The 20,216-nt window shown below is 39.3% G+C and overlaps 1 protein-coding gene across 1 annotated transcript in view; it reads left to right on the top strand.

Moving 5' to 3' along the window:
- Window positions 1-10,356: 10,356 nt before the first annotated feature.
- Window positions 10,357-20,216, top strand: part of DKK3 (dickkopf WNT signaling pathway inhibitor 3) — a 34,321-nt gene continuing 24,461 nt past the window's right edge. Inside the window, exons 1-3 of the mRNA XM_063437953.1 lie at window positions 10,357-10,525; window positions 11,944-12,201; window positions 19,162-19,299. Coding sequence (XP_063294023.1) covers window positions 11,974-12,201; window positions 19,162-19,299 — 366 coding nt within the window. The 5' untranslated portion in view covers window positions 10,357-10,525; window positions 11,944-11,973. The remainder of the gene's footprint in view (window positions 10,526-11,943; window positions 12,202-19,161; window positions 19,300-20,216) is intronic.

Below are 20,216 nucleotides of genomic sequence, written 5' to 3'. Positions count from 1 at the left end.
CAAACGCGACCGGCAACAAACAGGACCCTCACCACACCGCCTGCTCACACTCTGGAGTTTTTCGATCGACTCTATGCCAACCTACGGATACAACTCCGCACCAAGAGTCAGCACCTCCACCGGGTTGTGAGGGAAATGGCGGCGTGGATACGCCCGGCCATCCGGCGCCACCTCTGTTACCATCCAACCAGAGCCCCTAAAGCAGCTTCCAGCCGGGGGAAAAGCAGGAGACCAGAGGGCCAGGAAACACCGACATACTCCACTCACCTTCACACGTGGCAGAGTGAGACCAGCAAGATTGACCCATCCACTCGCCAGCAGGCGGCATCGGACTCCCCCGCCCAACGTAACGAGCCCCTACATGCAAGGACTGACACCGTGAGCCGCGCGGCACACTCCTTGGCAGCACAGCTCCTCACCAGCAAGAGACACGGGCGGAGAACACCTCCGGACCCTGCAAATGGAGACACAGGACCGCAACACCGCATCATCCGTTGCAGCTGGCCCGTCCACCAAGATCCCAGAACCGGCAAGGGGGACATAGAGCGAGAAGGCAGCCCACGAGAAGCCCGCTATCAGCTCACCTGCACGGACGCCCCTTCTGAGCACAAGTGGTTCCAGCCGAGAGCCGGAGTCGGGTGAACCCCAGAGACTGTAAGCTCCAGCCACTGAGGACATAATAATGACCCCCAAAGAGACTTTCCTATGATACCGACCTACCACTTGCCTGATAGCCCAGTTTAAGCTAGCAATTCTGCCCAAATGTTCTATTTTAAGTTAATCTAGGCCTTTTACTGTTACAGCAAGTAATTCACCCAGTGGTACCCTTACGCATTTAATCATAATAGCATAAAGCTTAATACACTAATTTACTAAGCTTAATCGTTTTGCTATGTTTAGTAGTTTTAAAAGGCTATGGCACACCACATATCTGTATAGCAAGAGTTAAAATATATATTTGTTTTTTGCATCCAGTGGCAACATAAGTAAATCATAATGTCAGTTTGTGTATCCAGCAGTATGACATGTACCTCTCTATTTTCTCCTATGCTATTCATATCAGCTTGTTTACTTTGATGTGTCCTTTAACGTCTCACTATACTGCCATTCAGCCTAGCATGATATATCTACCACTTATGTGTCCCTATCTCCTGGCAAGTTCTACTTTACCATGTTTATTAACATGACACAACTGAGCCGTGACATTGTAAAACACAGTGACTCCCACGCCTCAATCAGGTACTTTCCGCAGATGGGCATCGGCTGAACTCGGAATGATTGCCCAGTACACATTACCATAACCCACTACTGTGGTACTGAACCCCTGCAAGAACCAACGGACTGTCTCTGGTGTGCTCATGTTCCCCCCCCCCCCCGGCATGATATGCTTTATTTAGCTAACTCTGTTACTGTGCTAGATGAGGGCAGATGGGGGGCGGCACAGACAAGACGAGGCTGTATAACCCTGTTATTTTGAATTTTAGAGTGGGCTGTTATTTAGATTTGTGCCTATTTTGCTTCTGTGTTATTAGTGTTCGTAGACCAACGACTAGCAAATTTACCGACGTTAGATTTCTTGATAGCTCACTCTAGCTTATGCCACCACAGTCTTAAGCCAACAAAGAACTCATCTGTTTTTCCTTGTTCTTGTGAAGGCACTAAACTGTACCCTGTAAACCGCACAGACACACCAGTTACATGTTAAACATTATTGAATTGTATAACCCATTGGGCCCAGGTGGACCAACACGGTAACTTATTATGCAAGCCAGGCAATCGCTACTAACACTAGGCATAGCACTGACGGGCTTCTTATTTAGCCCCCACAGATCAGCCTTAGCTCATGCCACACAGCCTGAACGTTTACGTGTAACACTTAGGTGATATGGTCGCACCTGCCATGTAATACCTCAAGCTAGCCTGTTTCAACTGTGCTACCTACCGGATCCTATGATCCATAGCCTGTATTTTAATCCACTGATTGATACTTATAACATTTAACCTAATGTTTAACCACTGTTTCTTTAAACTGTGAGCTTATTGCCTACACACGTGAAATCACCTGTAGGACCTCTAAGATTTTGGCAAGTTGCTTACCGGATCTTGTGATCCTTAGCCTGTATTCTCTAACTACTGTTTTAACGACTAAAAATTTAAAAATTTATCTATGTGTAATCTGTCGCCTGACTAGCAGGACCTAGCGAGATATTAATCCGGATCCTACGATCCTTAGCTTGCAATTTCAAATTGGTGATTATCTACGTTACTTTAAAATAAAAAAATAAAAAAAATTAGGCATTGAAAATCTGGAAATGTACCTTAACTTTGTGTATTGTTGTACCGACCCTATAATGTAACTCGCTTTAGCGTTTCCTCCGTCTTCTCTTCTGTACCCCATACTATATGCCTTAATAAAAATCAGATTGACAAAAAAAAAAAAAAAAAAACTTTTACTGCAATAAAATACACATAATTGTATTCAGTGATGTCTCAAAAATAACGTACAGGTTTTATGGGATTTTGGAAAGTTACAGGGTCAAACATAGCACATTCCCCTTTTCAGTTTATACACATTAAAATTTGCCAGTTTTGTTATGTTACTTTTGAGGCCGTATAGCAGCCCAGGAATGAAAATTACCATTTGTAAAAAAGAGACAACCCAGGGTATTCAAAATGATGTGTGTCCAGTCTTTTTTTTTAGCAACCACTTGGGCACAAACCCTGAAAAGTTACTGTTCATATTTGTATTTTGAATTTTTCACAAAAAATGCTGCCATTTTACTAATAATATCATCAGCATTATACATTTTACTGCTCTGTAACACTCATATTTGTGTTCTGCGATATCTCACGAGAGTAACAGCACCCACCATGTCCAGGTTTTATGGTGTTTTAGAAAGTTACAGGGTCAACTAAAGTGCTTGCGCATTTCAGTTTTTACACATTGAAATTGGTAGCCCAAGAATGAGAATTACCTCCATCATGGCATACCATTTGCAAAAGTATTCAATGGTATTGTAAATTGAGTATTCTGGTACACCCACCATCCTCATGGTTTTAAGCAGAAAACAGAACACTTTTTGACAAAACAGTAATCAAACAAAATTACTACTCCTTTCTGCCTGTAGGTGGCACTGTACACACAGCTTTACCATACCTCCCAAGTGTCCCTATATAGGAGGGATAATACCCTATTTTGGGCTCAAATCTTTTCTAAGAGTTCCATAAACTTTTTAAATGATTTAATATTTTTGGGAAAAAAAGGTTTATTATTTTGATATTTTATTATTTTGATATTTAATATATAATATAATATATATTTGTATTGATTACTTTTTAAATATAAATTAATATTTTTTTTATATTAGATGCATTTGTGATATTTTAATATATTAAAAAATCATTGAAAATTGTATCCAAAAATATTAAAGCAAGGTCAAAATAAGTTTTTATGAAGTTTTTCAGTTTTTATGTGGAATTGTGGAGAATTGAAAAGAACGTAAGGTACTTTAAAACCAGCTGAGTTGGAGTTTGTTTGCCTTCTTTTGGATTAACAACAAAATCAGATGTGGGAAAGGCTGAACTTTATGGACACAAGTCTTCTTTCAACCTATATAACTATGTAATTAAGTACAGGACGAGCATATGGTCAACTCGTTATGGACCAAGGCTTTTTTGAGAGACAATGCATTTGTGACAAAGGCCTTTTGGGCTCCTACCACAATTTATATTTAAGTGCACCCATACATATGTCATTGTTTAAAGGAGAATCGGGGCTCCCATATGTATACATTATGCAATATTAAATATTAATACAATATTTTAAAAATTGGTAAAAAACAAACAAAAAAAAAACTTTTTTTCTCTGTTTTTCATTTAATAATTTCTACACACCAAGTTCAGATAAAGAAAACTAACTCAAAATAGATTCACTAATTAGTCCTGAATGTTAAATTACCCGATGTGTCTAGGATTTAAAATAATTTTTAGAAGTTAAAATATAAATACTTTTAATGGTAACTTTAACTTAAACTTTAATTGTAAGGACAATGACCATATAAGGAGGCGGCTCTTGTTCCGATTCACCATTCCGCACTGTATAAAAATTATTGTTTTTATTACTATGTTAGACTTTGCTTGCTAAGATCTGACTGTGATCACAGTTGCTTTGGATGATCAATAAAACTCTTCTTTGAACCTAGTAGTGATTCGATTACTTGGCTAACAACTGCAAGGTGTGAATTACAGTTTTAAAGCTAAAACATTGCAAAATTTGGCACCCTGATATTACAACCTTAATAGTAATCACAGAATCCAAAACACAAAAGTATATATTTGCAGAAAGTAAACCTCCCACGCTATGTAACTACGAGCATCTTAATTTATTGTGTTTTTGTTTCCCACACATATTTGATTTTGGGGAAATTCACAGACTGCAAATGACCCACTACTGCAAACACCTCTTATTTGTATTCTGTTTCTATTCCCGGGAACAATGATACCTACATGTATACCTTCTCACCCAATAGTGCCCCAAATTGTTTCTCTAATCCAACTCATGATACAACCCCTAATACTTGGGGGTCACCTTTTATTTAACTCTGCGGGCTGGAAGCAGTGTTAGAAGTAACACAGCTCAGTAGGATCGCTCAGTTGAGGTATTTAAATGGCTATGAGCAGAGCTAACTCTGAGCGCTGCGCATAGATCATCTGTCAGTCTGTTGTCCTTGGTACCAGCAGGAATTTAACCCCTGCTGACACCTTTACTGCATGACAGTCTATGCCGTCACTGGGCGTTACAGCCCTGCACTGCATGACGCATAGACCGTCATGCGGTTCTTAAGTGGTTAACCACATTGTCACTGCTCATATACAGTCCACGGCTGGTTTCTAGACACTGCTCTTTCCAAAGTCCAAATTATTATTATGATTATTATTAGAATGTGGAGTGTGGAGTTGTGCAAACATAAAAATGGTCTGGTAGAAGGCATGGGTTGTAAATAAAGGAATATTTGAGAGAGTTTGGGTATAAAGATATAGTAGCTGTATATGAAAAGATCCAGTAGAATATGTGGGACTATGAATAAAGGGATCTAATGGAGGGTGATGACATGTATATAAAGGGATCTGGTACGGGGGGTTGGGCTGTGTATAAAGGGATCTGGTAAGGGGGTTTGGGCTGCGTATAAAGGGATCTGGTAAGGGGGTTTGGGCTGTGTATAAAGGGATCTGGTAAGGGGGTTTGGGCTGTGTATAAAGGGATCTGGTAGAAGGTACGGGCTAGTTATAAAGGGATCTGGTAGGGGATATGGGTTGAGTTTAAAGGGATTTAGTAGGGAGTGATGTGGTGGGTTAATGGATCTGGTAGGGAGTATGGGCTGGTATAAAGGGCTCTGGTAAGGGTATGGGCTGGGTATAAAGGGACCTGGTAGGGGGTATATGCTGTGTATAAATGGATCTGGACGAAGGTATGGGCTGGGTATCTATGGACCTGGTAGAAGGTATGGGCTTGGTATCAATGAATCTGATGGCAGATATGGGCTGGGTGTAAATGGATCTGGTAGAAGGGATGGGTTGGGTATATTAGGATCTGGTAGGAGGTATGGGATGGTTTGGGTATCAATGGACCTGGTAGAGGGTATGGGCTGGGTATAGATGAATCTGGTAGCAGGTATGGGCTGGATATATTAGGATCTGGTAGAAGGTATGGGCTGGGTATAAATGGATCTGGTAACAGGTATGGGCTAGGTATAAATGGATGGATCTGGTAGAGGTATATGCTGGGTCAGGGCCAGATTAGGAGCCCAGTGGGCCTGGTGCTGACAATCATGATGGGGCCTAATTACAGAATCTGATCGACCAAAAACACTAAAACAGTCATATCTCTCAAGCGTCTGATGGAGTTATAATAAAGCACTCTATGCTAATCACTTTATCTAATTAATGCTTTCTTCTTTCAATTAAATCCAAACCCCCTAACAGCAGTGTCTAGTAAAGCAGGAAGTCAATGGGCGGGGTAAAAGAGTGTACCACTGGTGCGAATCAGGTGACCAGAACTGCCAAACGGGGCGAATATGCCCAAAAGGGGGGCATGTCTGTCCAAAGAATTGGAAGGCCAGCCTGGCATCAGTGTCCCTATGTATCACAGTGTCAGTGTCTCCATGTCGCCCAGTCCCCTAGTCTCCCAGTGTCTGTGTCCCCACAGTGTCCCCTAGTGTCTCAGTGTCCCCTAGTGTCTGTGTCCCCATGTGTCCCGTAGTGTCTGTGTCCCCATGTGTCCCTGCAGCCTTTACCCCATCCCTCACTTCCCTGAGCTGTAGGCTGTCTCTGCAGGCTGGGAGCTGCTGTCTGGACTCTCTGTGCTGTGTACCTGCTCCCCCGCGGATCAGTGAGTAGAGAGAGGCAGGGAGGGAGATGCTGTAACTTCCTATCCCTGCCTCTCTCCACACACAGTGACCCCTACTGGGCGGTGCTGGTATTGCAGAGTAATCTCCATTTATTCTGAGAAAAATATTTGCATTTATATTGCCGGTATTACTGCAATACCGTCATGGCCATGCGGCCTCAAATACCGGCTGTGCCTTAAAATACCAGTCAGGTGGCAAACCTAAGAGTAGCGTGTAAAAAAAAAAAAAAAAAAAAGTAATTTTTTTTTTTCTAAATGGGCCTATTCCATGAGCCTGGGCCTTGACCTGGAGCTGCAGCTCCATCAGCCCCTATGTTAATCCGGCCCTGTGCTGGGTATCAATGGATCTGGTAGAAGGTATGGGCTGGGTATAAGTGGATCTGGTAGAAGGTTTTAGCTGGGTATAAATGGATCAGGTAGAAGGTATGGGCTGGGTATAAATGGATCTGGGGGGGGGTATGGGATGAGTATAAATGGATCTGGTAGGAGGTATGGGATGAGTATAAATGGATCTGGTAGAAGGTATGGGCTGGGTATAAATGGATCTGGTAGGAAGTATGGGCTGTGTATAAATGGATTCGGTAGAAGGTATGGACTGGGTATGAATGGATCTGGTAACAGATATTGGATGGGTATAAATGGATCTGGTAACAGGTATTGGATGGGTATAAATGGATCTGGTAAAAAGGTATGGGCTGGGTATATTGGGTCGGTCAGTCTCATGTCTCCTGTCGGTTTTGGGAGCTGAGTTTAATTCATCCTGTCTGGCTGCAGGCACAGACATTTTCGCCTGTGGAAAAACGTTGAAACCACTAATAGCACATTACTGACTCACAAACAAAATCTGCTTCATATTAACCCGCTCAGTGCCACCGTACTGACAATGTATACACTGTAATCACATTACTTTATATAATAATACTTAGTATATACTGTATACAAACCTCAGTAACAATAAACATTATCTACATCCTAAAGCAAATGAAAATCTCCTTTGTAAATTCCTGTCTAAATAGGTCATTTACCAGAGCCCCAAGATCATCACGCACTGTTTATTGTTGCAAGCCAAGGCTGCTGGGACTTATACGTTTAACTCATTTTCTTATACCAATGTTAATTTGACCGTTTAATTTTCCTCAGTTCTTTTATGTTTACGCCTGCTGACACGCTCCACTTATACAACCGCAGTAGGGCGTCAGAACCTCCACTGACCCAGAACCCAGACACATGGGTTTGGTAAACCTGGCGGGATGCACTTTAATGCACCCTCCCCTCCCCCCATTCCCTAGGTTACAGGGATAGAAATCACCGGGGCACACACGGGTCACCACTTACACGCCGACCTTAGAGGCAAGGGTCACACCTCCATTGGAGACCAATAACCCCACACAACCCTAGCCTAAGTCGTTCGACTCATTACTTGCTCCCCACAAAGGAGACCACCGCAGTAGACACGTAGAGCGTCAGGAAGGAGCAACATCTCCATGACACACCACAAACAAATGTAGCGGGCATACCCACAGACAAGCTTCACTCGGAACTCCCAACGGAGACACTATGTGACTCACTATGGGGATACACTACAAACACATAGGTCACCCCGTTATAACCACACAGCCCAACCAAAACAAAATGTGCAACATATTGAATGCCATGTTCATTGTATAACTTTGACAGTTTGACCACATGGAAGTGGCAACCACAAATGATCTGTATTATACAACATGCACCAAAAATAAAGAATTTAAAAAAAATAAAAAATAAATAGGTCATTTACAGCAGATGCCAATAAGTCTATGTTACGATGTTCTATATTAACTGTAATATATATTGCATAGGTAGTACAGCGCTTATTTAATATAATAATACTCTGGTCTATGCTATCACATTGTATATAATATAAAGATAATATGTTACTTTATATAATAATACTTTATATTGTAATACTGTATATGTTATATAGGTAATGTAGTAATATATTAGTCTATATAATAACAATAATACACTATTATGTAACATTGTATATATTGTATAGGTAATATATTCTATATAATAGTACTCTGTGCTGTAACATTGTATATATTGTATAAGTCATATATTATATATAAAATAATACTCTATGCTGTAACATTGTATACAGTATATATAGGTAATACATTCTATGTAATAATACTCTATATACTGTAACATTGTATAGGTGATATATTCTATTTAATACTATTCCATACTGTAACACTGTATAAACTGTATAGGTAATATATCCTACATAATACACTGTAATGTTGCATTGTATATATTGTATAGCTAATATATTCTATATAATAATATCCTATACTGTAACATTGTATACATTGTCTAGGTAATATATTGTATATAATAATACTGTATACTGTTACATTGTATATATTATCTAGGTAATATATTGTATATAATAAAACTCCATACTGTAACATTGTATATATTGTCTAGGTAATATATTGTATATAATAATACTCTATACTGTAACATTGTATACATTGTATAGGTAATATATTGTATATAATAATACTCCATACTGTAACATTGTATATATTGTATATGTAATATAGTGTATATAATAATACCCTATACTGTAACATTGTATATATTGTCTAGGTAATATATTGTATATAATAAAACTTCATACTGTAACATTGTATATATTGTCTAGGTAATATATTGTATATAATAATACTCCATACTGTAACATTGTATACATTGTATAGGTAATATATTGTATATAATAATACTCCATACTGTAACATTGTATACATTGTATAGGTAATATATTGTATATAATAATACTCCATACTGTAACATTGTATATATTGTATAGGTAATATATTGTATATAATAATACTCCATACTGTAACATTGTATATATTGTATAGGTAATATATTGTATATAATAATACCCTATACTGTAACATTGTATATATTGTATAGGTAATATATTGTATATAATAATACTCTATTCTGTAACATTGTATATATTGTATTGGTAATATATTGTATATAATAATACTCCATACTGTAACATTGTATACATTGTATAGGTAATATATTGTATATAATAATACCCTATACTGTAACATTGTATATATTGTATAGGTAATATATTGTATATAATAATACTCCATACTGTAACATTGTATATATTGTATAGGTAATATATTGTATATAATAATACCCTATACTGTAACATTGTATATATTGTATAGGTAATATATTGTATATAATAATACTCTATTCTGTAACATTGTATATATTGTATTGGTAATATATTGTATATAATAATACTCCATACTGTAACATTGTATACATTGTATAGGTAATATATTGTATATAATAATACCCTATACTGTAACATTGTATATATTGTATAGGTAATATATTGTATATAATAATACTCCATACTGTAACATTGTATACATTGTATAGGTAATATATTGTATATAATAATACTCTATTCTGTAACATTGTATATATTGTATTGGTAATATATTGTATATAATAATACTCCATACTGTAACATTGTATACATTGTATAGGTAATATATTGTATATAATAATACCCTATACTGTAACATTGTATATATTGTATAGGTAATATATTGTATATAATAATACTCTATTCTGTAACATTGTATATATTGTATTGGTAATATATTCTATATAATAATACTCCATACTGTAACATTGTATATATTGTATAGGTAATATATTGTATATAATAATACTCCATACTGTAACATTGTATACATTGTATAGGTAATATACTGTATATAATAATACTCCATACTGTAACATTGTATATATTATAAAGAGCTCCTGATCTTCATCTAAGTGACGCCCACCCTTCCCAGCTCTGCAGTCAGCCAATCTGGTGATAGTATGCAAATTAGCAGGAGCCTGACTGTGGCTGGGAGGGGAGTGTGCGATACAGAGAAAGGAGCTGAATGTATCCTGGGCTGACTGTATCAGGATACCAGTGTCTGTCTGTCTGTCTGAGTCTATCAGTGTCTGTCTGTCTGAGTCTATCAGTGTCTGTCTGACTGCAACAATAGCTGTCTATTTGAGGAGAGCTTCCTTCAGTATCAGGTACATATCCCACCTCTACCTCTGTATACAGACACATATCCCTACCTCTGTATACAGACACATCCCATCCCTACTTCTGTATATAGGCACATATCCCACCCCTACCTCTGTATACAGACACATATCCCACCTTTACCTCTGTATACAGGCACATATCCCTACCTCTGTATACAGACACATCCCATCCCTACCTCTGTATATAGGCACATATCCCACCCCTACCTCTGTATACAAGCACATATCCCACCTTTACCTCTGTATACAGGCACATAACCCTACCTCTGTATACAGTCACATCCCATCCCTACCTCTGTATACAGGCACATATCCCACCTCTACCTCTGTATACAGACATTTGTCCTACCTCTACCTCTGTATACAGGCACATATCCCTACCTCTGTATACAGTCACATCCCATCCCTACCTCTGTATACAGGCACATATCCCACCTCTACCTCTGTATACAGACATTTGTCCTACCTCTACCTCTGTATACAGGCACATATCCCTACCTCTGTATACAGTCACATCCCATCCCTACCTCTGTATACAGGCACATATCCCACCTCTACCTCTGTATACAGACACATATCCCACCTTTACCTCTGTATACAGGCACATATCCCTAACTCTGAATACAGACACATGATCCCATCCCTACCTCTGTATACAGGCACATATCCCACCCCTACCTCTGTATACAGGCACATATCCCACATCTACCTCTGTATACAGGCACACATTACACCTCTACCTCTGTATACAGGCACATATTACACCTCTACCTCTGTATACAGGCACATACCCTACCTCTACCTCTGTATACAGGCACATATCCCATCCCTACCTCTGAATACAGGCACATATCTGATTCCATCCTCTATATACAGACACACATTCCATCCTCTATATACAGACATATATCTCATCCCTATCTCTGTATACAGACACATATTCCATACCATCCTCTCTATACAGACATGCATCCCACCCGTACCTCTGTATAAAGATACATATCCCACCCCTACCTCTGTATACATGCACATATCCCATCCCTACCTCTGTATACAGACACATATCCCATCCCATCCTCTATATACAGACACATATCCCATCTCTACCTCTCTACTACAGACCCACTCCCTCTATATGTACTTATTACCCAATATGATGATGAAGTTAATCCCCTCCTTGGTACTGTTGTGTGTCCCTATTCCAAGTTGCACGCATCCCCCCTCCCCATGAGTGCTATTGTTTTTCTCTAACTCAAGATTGCTGCTGGATTTCAGGCATTTCCCTATTAATGGGTGGGGGACCACCTTTCCTAGAATAAGTTACATTATTTGGTGCTAATTGTGGCACCGGTCCAGTTGCTGACTGTGCACCCTCCCCTCACCCTGAAACTTTTCTATTTCAGGGGGATCCAGACGAAGTGACCCCAAACGAAATGTCCAGTCTCATACTCTTTGTCCTGCCCTTGCTCCTTGGGACTGTGGCCCCTTCTCCTGCCAGGTGGGCCCCAGACGGTGAGGATGTTCTGATGGAGGTAGATGTTTCTCCCATGGAACCTGCCTTCAATGTTGGAGCTGAGAAGGACAGCCTGAATGAGATGTTCCGGGAGGTGGAGGAGCTCATGGAAGACAGTCAGACCAAGCTGCAGAATGCTGTTAGAGAGGTAAGATCCCCTTTAAAAAGATTTAATCTTTATAAATGACCATCAACTCTAAAAGACTCCAAATCATTATCACTGAACACTGGCATTAAAAACTCCCATTGGATAACTTATCAGTGATCACCCTCACCATTGGGAAAACAACCGCTAAAGGTAGATGCCCAGATGTTTTAAAACTACAGTTTCCATGATGTTTTGTCATTCTAAAGGCATGCAAAGCATCATGGGAGTTGTAGTCCTACAAAATCTGGGGATCTACCTATTGGGCACACCCACCCTAAATCATTATCAATAAACACCGGCCTTGGAAGAAGACCCCTACAATTATGATCAAAGATCAGTCACTCTGCGAAAGACCACCAGATCATTATCTGACCCCCCCCCCCCCTTTAACAAAAGACCATGAGATCATTCTTTTTATTATTCATATTATTTATGATTGAACTGTCTTTCTAATTCTCACTTTAACATTGCTCTCACTACTTACAATGGTAAAAGCAAGTCTTATGGCTTGACTGGTGTGTGTATTTGTGTTTAACATTGCATTAACTATCCACTTACTTCAGGTGGAAGGGGTTTTCATCCACACTTTTTTTCCCACCACAACTTAGTTGGTATGTAAATCTTACTATATATGCATTGTCTGTGTCTTAACCGCTCATATTTATTAGTTTTTAGTTTTATATTTACCTATAGACCGGTTAACTTACAGGTGGATTCCAGGTGTTTTGTAAGGGTTCCAGCGGGAGATGTGAAGTTGTAGCCACCCCTTAATTCTAGGACACTTAAAGGCTATGAGGACCCCTTTGGTAATACACTAGGGGGATAATGTATAAAAAGAGGAAATATTTTATAAAAATGTATGAAAAGATTTACCTATTAAACTTTGACTTCTCCAGATGCCAGGACGTAACTGACATTTCCAATCCAATCCTGGCACTATAATTTCTTTAGGTAGGAGTTCTCCTGAAATCTTATGAAGCACATGCAATTGCAGAAAAACACGGACAGCAAGCTCTGTGTGTCATTACCATTGCAGGGAGCGTAGGTGCTTGGAGTGGCCCTTAAAGGGACATTATAGGCACTCAGACTACTTCATCTCATTGAACTTGTCTGGGTGCAGTGTCCCTGTCCCACTTAGTCCTGCAATGTAAATCATTGCAGTTTTTTGAGAAACTGCAATGATTACCGGGAAGGACTAAGACTGCCTCTAGTGGCTGTTTGAAAGAAAATCACACAGCCACTAGAGGCACTTGCTGGTGGTTAGGTGACGTTTGGTTGCCTAAGTGACGCTGGACGTTCTCACGCTATGCATGCAGACATCTAGCGTCTGTAAAATACTCATACAAAAGCATCGATACAATGCGTTCGAATGGGGAAGGCCTAATTTTAAATTTCTCACATTAACGAAGAGATTTGGGTTAGGTCATACTGAATTGTAGAACATTGAATGCCAACATTTTTTTCCATTAAAGTCAATAGAGTCTGGATCAGCATGAGGGGCATTGCAGTCTGCCCCGGGCAACCCCTAGTAAGTGGCACCCGGGGCGGACCTCCCCCCACCCCCCCTTAGTACGCCACTGGTCATATCATATGCGTAGAATTTCTCCTTATTTTCGGTTCAGTGTTTTAGTGTTCACAGTTTTTCGAATAGTGTAATTTTAATTTTGCTAACAATTTGAATGTAGGCCCATCTTGATATTGAGGCCCTAGGCTGAAGCCTAGTTAGCCTATAGGAAAATCCGGCCCTGGCTAAAGTAGCCAAGCTAGAAGCATAGCCGAATTACAGAATTTTGTCAGTTCAGCTATTTTGCCTTTAAACTTAAAATTCACTTTATATTAATTTTGAATTAACACTATAGTGAATAACCCTGTTGGTTTTCAATAAAATGCTGCTCTTAGAGAACATTTGATTGGTGCAGCATGGCACATTGTCACGCGTGCTCACTAACCTCCCAGTGCCCTATAGGGAAGCTTTGGATTGGCTGCGATCATCAATCTTGATCATCTCAACCAAGGAAGTGGGGCAGCCGCTGCGAGACGACACAGCGAGGGAGTAAAGGTAAGTAAACTCACCTTTCAAACCCTGATTGAGGGGTGACTCCACACCAAAAAGGTAGGATAAAACTAATGCATTAGGAATACATGTTTGTAATGTTCCTTTAAAATAACTGACTTTGCAATCTCATATTTACTATTGGCCAATCTGGTTAAAATTAAGTTATTTGTTTGGTACTACCAGTGTCTGCAAAATAAAAAAGTGATTCTATAGAATCCCTCATATAAAACAAGACTTGCATACTTATAAAACACCGAATTTCAACTGGATGCAGTCCGAACAAGTACGGCAGAAGGCAAATCCCCAAAATAAATGTACCTGCTTTTTGCAGGTGAACCTCCTTTTCATAAATGAACCCTTTATCAGCGTAAGCAGCCAGCGATTTAATAAATAATAATAATAATAATAATAATAAAGGAATGATATAATATACAGTAACCTAGATAAGCATGTTTTAATTATTTTGGACTCAACATTTGCTTTCGTTACAAATGACAGCTGTCTTCCTTCAGCTTCGACCCAACTGATTTGTGTAAATTGGGTTGAAGTGAGTTTGCGGCAGATAGCTGTGAATTCTTTCTAATCCTCACAGTGTTTGTGGGTTTGGTTGTGTATTTCTTTCATTCGGTTCTGGATTTCTTACATCAGGTTGCATCAGGACATGCTTAAAGGAAGACTATAGTCACCTAAATTACTTTAGCTAAATAAAGCAGTTTTAGTGTATAGATCATTCCCCTGCAATTTCACTGCTCAATTCAATGTCATTTAGGAGTTAAATCACTTTGTTTCTGTTTATGCAGCCCTAGCCACGCCTCCCCTGGCTATGATTGACAGAGCCTGCATGAAAAAAAAAACTGGTTTCACTTTCAAACAGATGTAATTTACCTTAAATAATTGTATCTCAATCTCTAAATTGAACTTTAATCACACACAGGAGGCTCTTGCAGGGTCTAGCAAGCTATTACCATAGCAGGGGATAAGAAAATCTTAATTAAACAGAACTTGCAATAAAGAAAGCCTAAATAGGGCTCTCTTTGCAGGAAGTTTTTGTGGAGGGCTGTGCAAGTCACATGCAGGGAGGTGTGACTAGGGTTCATAAACAAAGGGATTTAACTCCTAAATGGCAGGGGATTGAGCAGTGAGGCTGCAGGGGCATGTTCTATACACCAAAACTGCTTCATTAAGCTAAAGTTGTTCAGGTGACTATAGTGTCCCTTTAACCCCTTAAGGACACGTGACATGTCATGATTCCATTTTATTCAAGAAGTTTGGTCCTTAAGGGGTTAAAGGGAAACCCCTTCTGTCACTTACCTGAGTCCTGTGCCGCTGTCCCTAGGTGCTGATTCAGGTTCCGCATCCGCTCCTCCCCCACCAACAATGGCCGCGCTCACATTAGTACTTCCCCCATAGGAAAGGTCTCTCTAGTGGTTGTCTGGTAGACAGCCACTAGAGGTGGAGTTAACCCTAGCAGGTCATTATTGCAGTCTATTTAAAACTGCAATAATTACCTTTCTAGGGTTAAGGGACCTGGGACACTGCACCCAGACCACTTCAATGAGCATGCCTATAGTTTCTTTGAATCTGGTTTACATTCAGTCTAAGGTGGAGGCTGTTTTGCAGAATCTGAACATTTCTTCAGAACAATGATGGATTTTGCAGTCGATATACCTCTGAAAGGATTAGTTTAAGAATAACCCTGCGTATGGAATTAAGACCACAAATTACATTTTGGAGAAATTCCTGAACTCACTAGAGTTACAGCTTAGCTGTTAGAACCTACATTTTGCCATTCGGGTTTAGATTTGATACAATTTGAAGTTTAGTGAATAGATCACTTTATGATTTGTGACCAGCGCATGATTTAACAGTAAATGACTGAATTGTGTGACTTTTCTACATTTACCGCTGGTTTTCCGAGGGCTTTGCACATGCCTTAAGAATTACCCACAGTTCCCTAGATTTTTCTTTTATGTTTTTTTTTTTTTCATGCATTGAAGAGATTTTTCTCGACAGCTCAATAAGTAAAACCTGCAGGGGAAATAAAACCATTCGTCTTTAAAGTTCTTTGTGGTTCGCTTTTCCAAAATGACTGCTTCTACAAGAAAATGTCCTACCCAGCCAACTTTCCGAAGAAAACCAAATATTTACAAGCAAAATACCTTTAACTCGCCGAGTCCCAAAATATAGAAGAAAGGAAGATTGACAGTTTACAGCATTCAGGCTAATATAATCAAGCTATGTATGGAACGGAGATACAGAATGATTTCAAATAATTACACCTAAGTTTTGCATAAGGTTTCCAATTCAACGTTTAATGGATAAAACCCTATAGTTATATTGTTCCCCTTTAAATCCTAGAGTGCAAGCTCTTTCTGTTTGTATCAGTAACTCTCAAAACGTATTGAAATGTGTAACGCAGTGTGTGTTGGGTTTTATTTGAATTATTATTATTATTTATAAAGCGCCAACAAATTCCGTAGCGCTGTACAATAGGTGGACTAACAGATTTATTTGTAACCAGACGAGCTGGACGCACAGGAACTGAGGGGTTGAGGGCCCTGCGCAATGAGCTTACATGCTACAGCAGGGGTTCCCAACCCAGTCCTCAAGTACCTCCTACCTGTCCAGTATTTAGGGATTACCCTGTTGTATCTAAAGTGTTTTTTTAAATCCTTAGACACAACTGGGCAATCCCTAAATCCTTGACTGGTAGGGGGTGCTTAAGTACTGGGTTGGGAACCACAGTGCTAGAGGGAGTGGGGTATAGTGACACAATGGGTAAGGGTAGGGGTAGAAAAGTAAGTTTGAAATTCCCTTCGAATTCTCTTTTAAGAATATAACCCTTTAAGTGCTATGAAATCTGGTAATAAAGAAAACTATTTGTTAAGACTAATTGTAGTGGTTATAGTTGACTTTTTTGTCAAACCGTTTTTGGTCAGTTTGGCCCAAAAAAATGGTCTCCCCCCTCTTTTGGCACCCAAAAACCCACAGCCATTACACTGGTAAACATATAGGGAGGGATTTAATTTCCTTATTACCTGTCCAAATTTTTTACTGTAATAAATACAGGCTCTGGGGGTGGCCTAGTGTTGCTGTAAGTAAAGTTTGTTTTTCTTGTGGTCAAATATCTGCGTTATCAGAGTAGCAGCAGTAGGGATGGGCTATGGGTGCTGGGAGTAGGGATGGGCTATGGGTGCATGTAAAACTACTTGAAATTATTTGACAAAAAACTGAGAGACTGCCCCGAAAAACAGCTTGTTCCACGCTCATTGCTCTAAGCCGAGATCACTTATTAGAATCTGTTTAACTGCAGCAGGGCATTGTTTTACCAATGCAGGACAAATAATGTATTGATAGATTTGTTTTCTGAGGAAAATGTATGGATTTACTCTCTAAAATTTGGGATTACAGATGCAGGGCAAAGGAATTGCAAATTATAGGGCAAAACAGGCAAATTGGGAACGTTCTCAAACTCAGATATTTCCACACAGGTATTTTGACCTAAAATTTGCAGTTTCTTTCTTAATTTGTGCACTGTTAAGAATTTGGCGGAACCCTAAAAGAAAATGGACTTATTTGTCGGCACAACATACATTTTTTGTGTCATTGATATCCCATTGTATGTACAGTGCTGTGGTATATGGTGGTGTTTGATAAATCGTATTATCGGCTGCAGAGTTTAGACTTATTTTCCTGACTATAGTTTCCATCTGGCTCCAAATGCGTCATTTTTATTTCTTGAGAAATCCAAACAGAATTATTTGATTTGGCACATTTTCACTGCTCTCTTCACACGAGTAAAACACTGAAAAATGGAGGATAGTTAAACATATGACTGTTTTACATGTCGGTATTTGTTCTGTTAATGTCATTGTCACCCGGTGCCATGCTTATCAGTCTGTCACATAAAGCACTCCAGGGTTTGGGCGGATAACTGTGACACAGCCCGAAATGGCAACTTCATCCCTGGAGCTTTAATTAGTCGCAGAACCTGCCAAACTGGGCAGGAAAACCTCTGACTTCTGTACAAAAAGTGAATTCCTTCCAGTAAGTTCTCTAATAAAACAAAATCTTATCGATTGGCACATTAATCCCATATAAAAACAAGGATTCTAACAAGTCTTCATAACGATTACTCCGACTGTCCTGTCACAATATAATGTAACGTTCATATATGTATATATATATATATATATATATCACTTTGCAGGTTTTGGTTTTAATCTTTTTTTTTGTCCCTCTATTTGTTCTTCTTCAGTTTTTTTAATTCTCCTTAGTTTTGTAGTTATACTTAAAGGGACACTATAGTCACCCAGACCACTTCAGCTCAATGAAGTGGTCTGGGTGCCAGGTCCCTCAGGTTATAACCCTTCAGATGTAAAGATAGCAGTTTCAGAGAAAATACTATGTTTACATTTGGGATTAATCCAGCCTCTAGTGGCTATTTTCCGGACAGCCACTAGAGGCGCATCTGCGACGCTGGAGGCATATTATGCCTCCATCGTGAAGAGCGTCCATAGGAAAGCATTGAGAAATGCTTTCCTTTGGACACTTTGAATTTCCTGTACTGCAAATCCACGCGTACTGAGCCACCTGGTATTGAAAGAGTGCACAACCAGTTCAGGGATTCTATTCACGGAACACTAAGCTGTAGTGAATTGAAAACAGAATTGCAAAATGTAGACAAAAAGTGTTGATCTGGAAATATTCTGCAATTCAGCTATAATCACAGCTTGAATATTTTAGCCTAAATTATGGATTGACTGAGATTGCTGGTTTTCAGTTTATTACAATCAGCTGTTTAGTGAATAACTGGAAGGAATTCTCAATGAAAACGTATTCTTTTTATAGCGCACATTGCTCTTTGGGCTCTTTTAGTAACACCTAAAATGTTAATTTTCCAGATGGAGGCTGAAGATCTGTCCGCAGCAAGATTACCAATTGTGAACATGAAAGATTTGCCGCCGAATTACCATAACGAATCTAGAACAGACACTAAAATTGGAAATAAAACCGTTCACACTGAGCAGCAAATTCTAAAGGTACGAGGGGTTCTGGGATGGGACAGTTTGAGGGCAAACCATCTCTGAGAGCAGGAGGGAGGTATTTCTAACAATGGTAGTTATATAGAAAATGTGGAGTAATAACCATAGAAACCAGAGAAATGTTGCTGTATGTAGCTGCGCTCACCACATAAAACAAACAGGCCCCTCATTCGCCGCTATAGCGTGTCGCTTTATTAACCCCTTCGTACCAGTGGACATACATTGCACATAGCCTCAGTCATAAACTCTCATTAGCTTTAATGTATTTAACCTACACTCTTAACAGATATGTCTAAATATTTTTTTGTATGCATTTTGTTTTGCACTGCAAAATCTGCATATATTAATATTTTGTATTACCTCTAATTTATTACATATTGGCATGTATTAGTTACTGTTCTTTATTATTACTTTAAAGTACCTGAGCGACACATGCCAAAAATGATCACTTTAATTTGCAATATGAGGATTTGTGCTCCTCATATTTACTAAAGATAAATTAAGAAACATGTAATTTGCAACCATCTGGCGTCTGTCTTAAAATCAATGAGGCCTTGATTTAATGTTTTCGGATATGTTTTTCAAATGATTCCAACCTGTTAGAATAACTTTTCAAATGATTTATCTACAAAAATTCCCATAGACCTTAAAGGGACAGTATAGTCACCAGAACCATTGCAGCTTAAAGGGACACTGTAGGTACCCAGACCACTTCGGCTCATTGAAGTGGTCTGGGTGCTTTGTCCCTTTTGCCCTTAGTGCTGCAATGTTAAACATAGCAGCTCCAGAGAAACTTCAATGTTTACATTGCAGCTCTAAGTCTGCCCTCAGTGGCTGTCTATTAGACAGCTACTAGAGGGCTTCCTGAATTGAAACGCACCTTTGGTCCGGTATCTGGCGCTGGACATCCTCAT

The sequence above is a fragment of the Pelobates fuscus genome, chromosome 12 (genome assembly GCF_036172605.1).
Source record: "Pelobates fuscus isolate aPelFus1 chromosome 12, aPelFus1.pri, whole genome shotgun sequence".
Lineage (NCBI taxonomy): Eukaryota > Metazoa > Chordata > Amphibia > Anura > Pelobatidae > Pelobates > Pelobates fuscus.
The sequence above is the reverse complement of the archived record's forward strand: the minus strand, read 5'-3'. Positions and strand labels throughout refer to the sequence as shown.